This window comes from Etheostoma spectabile, unplaced genomic scaffold (genome assembly GCF_008692095.1).
Source record: "Etheostoma spectabile isolate EspeVRDwgs_2016 unplaced genomic scaffold, UIUC_Espe_1.0 scaffold00016047, whole genome shotgun sequence".
Taxonomy (NCBI): Eukaryota; Metazoa; Chordata; class Actinopteri; order Perciformes; family Percidae; genus Etheostoma; species Etheostoma spectabile.
In genome coordinates, this window is record NW_022604075.1 from 5,554 (window position 1) to 14,520 (window position 8,967).

At 44.3% G+C, this 8,967-nt stretch overlaps 2 protein-coding genes across 2 annotated transcripts; both read left to right on the plus strand.

Annotated features, from left to right (window-relative positions):
- The first annotated feature begins 322 nt into the window (after positions 1-322).
- Positions 323-813, plus strand: LOC116679495 (histone H2A). Its single transcript, XM_032509154.1, has one exon. It carries the CDS (start codon positions 354-356, stop codon positions 735-737), a length of 384 nt encoding a protein of 127 aa, XP_032365045.1. The 5' UTR covers positions 323-353; the 3' UTR covers positions 738-813.
- Positions 814-4,679: 3,866 nt separating this feature from the next.
- Positions 4,680-6,953, plus strand: LOC116679492 (histone H2A). The gene is made up of 2 exons (XM_032509151.1): positions 4,680-4,843; positions 6,560-6,953. The coding sequence occupies exons 1-2, from the start codon at positions 4,680-4,682 to the stop codon at positions 6,927-6,929; spliced, it is 534 nt and encodes a 177-aa protein (XP_032365042.1). The 3' UTR covers positions 6,930-6,953.
- Positions 6,954-8,967: the final 2,014 nt, after the last annotated feature.

Consider the following 8,967-nt stretch of genomic DNA (forward strand, 5'->3'; position numbering starts at 1 on the left):
GAGGGCAGCTGGTGTAAGACAAAATAGAAAACCTATCATATTAATTCAAGTGTTGTACTTTATCCACAGACAAAAACACTACATCAAGATATTGACGGTTATGTCCGTTATTCCTTGTTTCTCTAGTCATATGTGTGGAAATGAGACCAGGAGCTCATAAACTGAGGACCGGCTTTGAGATGGTGACGCTACTTCAGATCTCTGGCTGCTGATTGGCTGAAGAAGCCACCGGCCGAATCTCCGCTGCTGATTGGTGCGGCGATACTTTCAACGAGCCCGCCGAAACTCAGAGCATAAAAAGGAGGGTTTGAGCCGTTGTTGCCACAGTATTTCTCTGAAAAAATCATTACACGATGTCTGGACGAGGAAAAACCGGAGGCAAAGCCAGAGCTAAGGCCAAGACCAGGTCCTCCCGGGCCGGGCTCCAGTTCCCAGTCGGCCGAGTCCACAGGCTCCTGAGGAAGGGGAACTACGCCCAGCGGGTCGGTGCCGGAGCCCCCGTGTACCTGGCGGCGGTGCTGGAGTACCTGACCGCTGAGATCCTGGAGCTGGCCGGAAACGCCGCCCGGGACAACAAGAAGACCCGGATCATCCCCCGCCACCTGCAGCTGGCGGTCCGCAACGACGAGGAGCTCAACAAGCTGCTGGGCGGGGTGACCATCGCTCAGGGCGGCGTGCTGCCCAACATCCAGGCCGTCCTGCTGCCCAAGAAGACCGAGAAGCCCGCCAAGAAGTAAAATGGCGGATCTCTGACTGCTGGGAACCAGCAAACTCCAAAAAGGCTCTTTTAAGAGCCACCCACATTACTCAAAGAGCCTCGATTCCATGTTTCTCTTATGCACTTCGGTGGGTCAATAACTAATCATCCCAATGTGTCACCTCCTTATTTTATTGACATTGATATTTCAGCATTAATTTAACAGATTGCTCATATATTACATCAATTCCCGTGTTCCTCTTTTGAACCCTCACATTTCACATTAATTATATGTTAACCACTACTTCCAGTTTATATGAAACCACCCTTTAATAATGCGGATTAATGCATTATGGGTGACTTTACCTTTTATATAACAAATGCATTCACTTAAAGTGTTGTTGCCCCTAGTAACCCTTTAGTGGAATAAATTAATTTTACCCTTCAGTGTAGTTGTGACTATAATGCTGTTGTCATGTTGTAAAGTGTCTTTTAATAATTTGTTTTTCACTTTAATGTTGCAGCTGGTAGATGTGGAGCTGTGGAAAAACTAAAGGTTCAAACTTTGGTTCAATCGACTACTGTAACAATGAGTGGCCGCGGGAAAGGAGGACTCGGCTGAGTCTGTTTTCCACTTCCTTACTCTTTGTTCCACGTTCGTGTGCACCTGATATGGCACCTCAGTCAGCTCATTACTCAGCTAGATTCGGCCAACATTGGGCTAGATTGAAGTTTGTCGGAGAGGGCCCTGTGCCCAACCGAGAATATGTGGCTGAGGAACTTTTATTTCAGTCAACATGGGTAAGCCCCACAGACATTTACTCCTTTATTGGACTACCGAACAAAAAAGACTTTGAATTGGTGTTCAATCAAGAGCCCCCACTTCGTCGCTTCCTGGAAGTCATAGCTGCAAAAACTAACGAGCCAAAATGGAGAGAGTGGAGTGTAGAGTCGTCTGTGGCCATAGACACTCTGACCATCGTGGTGAAGTTCTGGACCGGAAGAGTGTCTGATCATGATATCGAACTCTATCTGAAGAGATACTGTGCAATACTCCAGCCAGTCTACAAACCGCTGGATAAGTACGACATATGGTACGGCGTGAGGAAGTACAAGGTTCGATTGCAAACCGACACCGCTGGTAACTTTGTTCAAATACCTAATTCCATCTCTCTGGGTCCTTACAATGGCCGAATCATCTACACTGGCCAAGTTACTAAGTGTTTCATTTGTCAATCAACCGACCACCAGGTAAAGGACTGTCCCACCATGAAGTGTTGGCGATGTGGCAAACTGGGCCACAAGGCCAACACCTGTCAGAGCGACAGTGAGTGCTCCTTGTGTGGCGAGAAAGGACACACGTACTTCACCTGTCCTAAATCTTTTTCCAATAAAGCCAAGGGATTTGCTCCACCGGGAGATTCCACCGCTCCCCCTTCCCATGGCGGTCCCCAGCGAGGACCTCCGTCACAGCCCGGAGGTCCGCAGAAACAGCCAGCATCCCAGCAGCCTGGTGAGAGACCGCAACGTCTAGCAGCCCAGCAGCTCGGTGAGAATCCGCAACGTCTAGCAGCCCAGCAGCTCGGGGAGAATCCGCAACGTCTAGCAGCCCAGCAGCCCGGTGAGAATCCGCAACGTCCAGCAGCCCAGCAGCCCGGTGAGAATCCGCAACGTCCAGCAGCCCAGCAGCCCGGTGAGAATCCGCAACGTCCAGCAGCCCAGCAGCTCGGGGAGAATCCGCAACGTCCAGCAGCCCAGCAGCTCGGGGAGAAACCGCAACGTTCAGCAGCCCAGCAGCTCGGGGAGAAACCGCAACGTTCAGCAGCCCAGCAGCTCGGGGAGAAACCGCAACGTTCAGCAGCCCAGCAGCTCGGGGAGAAACCGCAACGTTCAGCAGCCCAGCAGCGCGGAGGACCGAAGCTGCAGCAGCTCTCCTCTCAACCCTCTACCCTGCAGACCAGGCCCCCCCCCCCTGTGGTTCCCGGTCAACCAGGTGAGGGTGAATTGAAGATCAGTGGTATTTCTAGCATGAACGATGATAGTGATAGTGATGAATATGAGCAGAGTTATGAGAGCGCGAGTGAGAGTCCCAGCTCTGACTTCAGCTCCACCGGCTGACAGCCGGTCAACGAGCAGCCAGCACCCCGCTGCTCTCCGGCGGTAAAGATGACGTTGTCCCTGGGGACAGTAACTCCGGCTCGTTCTCCCCGACGCCGGAGCTTGCTGCCCCTGACCCCCTGCATGAACTCTCCTTTGAGGTGGTAAAAAGAAAAAGAAAAAAACGGTATCTTGAGACACCCTATAAAAAGATTGTAAACGTTTAGATGACAAACCGACACCATAGGTTCAGCTCTCTCTAAAACACCATGTCCTGTCTCAAAATAGCCACCTGGAATGCACGCGGCATCCAGTCGAGTAAATTCAGAGAAACTAAGTTGAAATATCTTTTAGACACAGATTTTGATATCTTGTGTACTCAGGAGCTCAGACTGAACACCTACAATGATGTAGCGGATGTGTGTAAAAGGTGGAGTAAAGGGCAGAGCGTGGTCTCTGTTGGAGAGAGCAGAGCTGATGGTGTCGGGATATTCTTTAAATCCAGTGAAGTTGTTCTAATACGTAGAAGAGATATAATACCAGGCAGACTACTCATGATTGATTTTTATTATAGAGGTGAAAAACATCGCGTTATCAACGTGTATACTGCACCTGACAGAGTTAGAAAAACTCAATTATTTAAAAGAATTAGAGAGCTTTTAACTGTTGGATATAAACTTATCTTATGTGGTGATTTTAATACAGTCACTAATAAAGATGACATAGTTAGCCCTAACACTTATAAACTGCTATCTGAAGGGAAACTTTTAAAGAAATTTGTGAAGAAGCTGAATTAATAGATGTGTGTCGCTGTATTCACCCTGTCGGGGTCCAGTTTACTCGGTTCGACCAGAAGACAAAGACCCGAATAGATAGAATATATGTCTCCAAACACTTTAAAGTCCTTCAGTATGGGACAGTGCTAAATGAATTCTCTGATCATCTCCTAGTCCACAGCGTTTTATCCTCTGGCTCCTCAGAAACCAGAGGCTTCTGGAAGCTAAACTCCCAGTGCCTGAAGAACCCAGACTTATTAGTAGAATTAAAACTAGAAATCAGTAAAATATTACAATTAAAGTGCTTAACTAAATCTAATATAGAATTATGGGAATTATTAAAATTAAGATTAAAAGATTTTTTCAGATTTAAGTGTCGAGAAATAAATAAGATTAAAAATATAGAATATAATGCCTGATGGAGAGATATATTAATTTAAAACAGATTAAGAAAAGATCAAACTCTGAAGATTTAATCATGTCGGAAATAAAAGCACAAATAGATAACTTTAATTATGAAATATTATATAATATTTATAAACAAACGAATAGCGATAATAGAGGTAATTTGATACATGTACTTAAAGCTGGACGACAGCAAATCCAAAGTAAATTTATTAAATCCATAAAGAAACAAGACGGTGTAGTGGTGTTTGAAGAAAATGAAAAAAGAAACGCTATCAGAGAATTATGTATTGATGCATATAAACACATAGAGATAGACAGCGGCTGTGTAAAGATTTTATTAGATAAGGTTCCCTCATTCAGCTCTCTGGACTTCTCAGAACTAGTGGGAGATATTAGAAAAGAAGAAGTCGTGCAGGCCATCAAACAACTTAATGTGGGCAAAAGCCCCGGGCCCGACGGCCTGTCGGCAGAGTTTTATCAGTTAAACATGGATGAAGTAACTAACGTCCTGACAGAGATGTTTAATGAAGGGCTGAACAGAGGCTGCATGGGGGAGTCATTTTATCAGGGTGTTATGTGTTTGCTGTATAAAAAAGATGATGAAAATGATATAACAATTACAGACATTTGACTATAATGAATACTGATTACAAAATATTAGCTAAAGTTATTATGAATAGAATGAATAATATATAGATGATATGATTGAGAGAGAGCAGACGTGTGCCATTAAAGGCCGGTTGATGTGGGACAACCTCTGCACACTGAGAGAAATGATCAACAAACCCGGGAAGAAAGACTTCTATATAATTGGGCTGGACCAAAAGAAAGCCTTTGATTATGTTTCCAGAGAGTATTATGGGAGGTAATGGAACATTATGGGTTCCCAGAATCCTTTGTTCATATGGTCAAGTGTCTGTATATTAAATCCAGTATTTGTGTTAATGTAAATTGTGTTTTAACTAAGCCTTTTAACGTGGAGAGGGGGGTGAAACAGGGCTGCCCCCTGAGTGCAGCGTTATATCCTGGCCATCAGCCCCCTGATCAAGACCATCAACTCTGACTGCCTCATAGCGGGACTCATGTCGGGCTCACGCACAATGTCACCGCAATGGCGTATGCGGATGACGTAACTGTGGTAATAAATAATCAAATGGAGATGGATGTTTTAACTAATCATTTGAGTTTATATGAGTTGGCTACGGGTGCTAAGCTTAATCATAAAAAAACAGAAGGAGTTTGGATTGGATCGAAACAAGCAAAACGTGATATTAACATTAAAGTAAAAGATGAGATTAAAATTCTGGGCTTAACCATTTGTAACCATGACTGTAGCGAAAGAAACTGGGAGCTTAAGCTCAGTGAGGTTAAAGAAGAAGTAAAGAAATGGGAGAATAAGAATACAAATTATAAATCAAGAGTTAATATCGTTAAAACGTTCATCCTTTCCAAACTTCTTTTTATCGCAAACATTTTCCCTCCATCTCATAAAATGATAATACAATTAACAAACATGTGTGAATCTGGTATGGGGCACGACGAGAGAGGTCACAAAAAGAGAATTTATATAAAAGTAGAGAATATGGTGGGCTTGGGGCCGTGGATATGGGGATAAAGTTATACATTTCTTTTGTTAAAAACGTGTCAGCAGCATTGTCCAGGAATGCTCTCTGGGTGGGTGACTCCTCCAGGTGGAGGAAGAGGAGAGGCCGAGCCAGGCAGGGACCACAATATATAATCAATTATGGTGATTTTATAGATGAGTATCAAAAACTTAAAATTGATTGGAGCGGCCTACCAAGTAAAATGATTTTTAAAAAGATCAATGATTTTAAATATGGTGGGTTTATTGATTATAAACATCTAACCCAAAATGAAGGAACCCTGCTCCTAAAATTTTTAAAGAATAAAAACCTGTCTGAGAGTATCCGGGATATGAGGTGGCTGCTGGCCGTTAACAGACTTCCTGTGAGAGCTGTTGTGTCTTGGAGTTGCTATGTGACAACTAAAACCTGTCCCATGACCACATGCAACGATGATGAGACACAACAGCATCTCCTTATGGACTGCTTCAGAGCGCAGGAGGTCTGGGATAAAATGAGAGTGTGTGGTGTGAAATTTAATGTGACTTATAAGAGTGTAATGTATTGTATAATGGACCAGAGTGTGTTAGAAAAAGAAAAAGAACTTTTGCAAATTATAATATGTATTGTGTGTTTTAAACTGTGGAAGACTAGGTGCTGTATGATAATACAACAAACTGTCATAACCAGTGATGACGTTTTTAAACAAGTCATCACTGAGTTAAGAAGAAGAAAAAAAATGGGATAAAAATCAGCTCCTTCCTTGGGATATTATTAATTTGTAATGTTTAGCACTCTGCACTTTATGGTCTGTTCTTTGCACTATTAGCACATGCACTTTAACGCATGCACTTTAACCGCTCTCTGCACTTTATAATGTAAACTGTCATGTTTTTGTAATTTTGTAGTTTGTATATATCTCTTGTGCTCTCTAATGTATGTCATAACATGTAACTTGTACAAGTTCAATAAAGCCTTTTGTAAAAAAAAAAAAAAAGAAAAACCGGAGGCAAAGCCAGAGCTAAGGCCAAGACCAGGTCCTCCCGGGCCGGTCTCCAGTTCCCGGTCGGCCGTGTCCACAGGCTCCTGAGGAAGGGCAACTACGCCCAGCGGGTCGGTGCCGGAGCCCCCGTGTACCTGGCGGCGGTGCTGGAGTACCTGACCGCTGAGATCCTGGAGCTGGCCGGAAACGCCGCCCGGGACAACAAGAAGACCCGGATCATCCCCCGCCACCTGCAGCTGGCGGTCCGCAACGACGAGGAGCTCAACAAGCTGCTGGGCGGGGTGACCATCGCTCAGGGCGGCGTGCTGCCCAACATCCAGGCCGTCCTGCTGCCCAAGAAGACCGAGAAGCCCGCCAAGAAGTAAAATGGCGGATTTCTGACTGCTGGGAACCAGCAAACTCCAAAAAGGCTCTTTTAAGAGCCACCCACATTACTCAAAGAGCCTCGATTCCCATGTTCTCTTATGCGCTTCGGTGGGTCAATAACTAATCTTCCCAATGTGTCACCTCCTTTATTTATTGACATTGATATTTCAGCATTAATTTAACAGATGTGCTCATATTACATCAATTCCCGTGTTCCTCTTTTGAACCCTCACATTTCACATTAATATATGTTAACCACTACTTCCAGTTTATATGAAACCACCCTTTAATAATGCGGATTAATGCATTATGGGTGACTTTACCTTTTATATAACAAATGCATTTACTTAAAGTGTTGTTGCCCCTAGTAACAATTTAGGGGAATAAATAATTTTACCCTTCAGTGTAGTTGTGACTATAATGCTGTTGACATGTTGTAAAGTGTCTTTTAATAATTTGTTTTTCACTTTAATGTTGCAGCTGGTAGATGTGGAGCTGTGGAAAAACTAAAGTACTGGGACCATGTCCAACAGCGCATGTGTACGTCAAAGTACGTACACACACACACACACACACACACACACACACACACACACACACACACCACACACACACACACACACACACACACACACACACACACACACACACACCATGTTTCAGGGATAGTTTTTATCCCCAGGTAATAGTGATGCTGCTGAATGATCGTACAACAGGAAGGAGGGCTGAGGTCTGAGTTTAATTACTATAGTTGCTGTTTTTTGATGTTTTTAAATGTTATTCAGTGTGCACAATGACTATTATTGCCCATACTTATTATTTCTTCTTCTCCTCCTTCCGCCAGATTTTGACGCACTAGTCCCAAAGCGTTGCCAACACGCGCACCACATTACACCGACATGTGGGTATTGATCGGGAATGGTGTGCTATGTAGTTTCAACCAGATTTGCCGCGCGGTTTTACCGAAATCGGCAAAAATATGGCAAAAATCTCTCATTGACTTGAATGGGAAATGTTCAGGAAATCTCTCAACATCGCTCCAAACCCCCCCTCTTTGGGACCGTGCTGCATCGCCATACTTTAACGTAGAAACATGATTAAAAGTTTAAACCGAAGACAAGACTTTGGTGTTTATTTGGCTGAATGGGCGTTCAGATATCAAGCACGGTTTCTCCAGAATCCCAGTTTACGTATCGTCCCGTTTTCAGACCGGCTCAGATTTTCCAATGTGTGTGTATGTGGCGGATTGTTGAGAGCTAGAGTGGGGGACAGAGTGAGGGGCTGCGGTACGGATATCTGGAAGTTTCCCGAACAAATTGCCTTTCTCCTCCAGTTTTAACTCTGCAGTCTTCATTATTGGTCAGATGTAGGGAATCTTGTTCCGGTCGCAGACATGTAACATGGAGTCTGTCGGACTTAATTGTTGGCTGTGATCTACCAACTGCGAGAGAAATCATGCAGCTGGAGTCCGATTCACAGATTTTTTCCCCAAACAAATTGTTCTCTCTCCTCCAGTTTTAACTCTTTAGACATCCTAGTTGGTCAACATGTAGGGAATCTTGTGCCGATCACAGACATGTAACTATGGAGTCTATCGGACTAAAACTTTTCGCGCTAGGCTCACCAACTGCCTTTAGATAACATTGAGAGAACGTATCTGGCCCGTACTCTAAGGAAATCACCATAGCAACAGGTTCTGTTACTGAGAGGACAGAGGGGGGGGCTGCAGGATGACAGACACACACAGACACACACCACACACACACACACACACATACACACACACACACACACACACACACACACACACACACACACACACATACACACCAAACACACACACCCACCCTATCATGACCCTGTTCCCTGGCGGCCATGTTGACCAACTGACTCCTAACTGATGTTTCCAATGTGTGTGTGTGTGTGTGTGTGTGGTGTGTGTGTGTGTGTGGATGGGCCCCAATAGCAGGCACACTGATAAAATTTCTGCGGAATTTTCTAGTTTATAATTGTTACTTTGAGTTGCTATGAGAATGA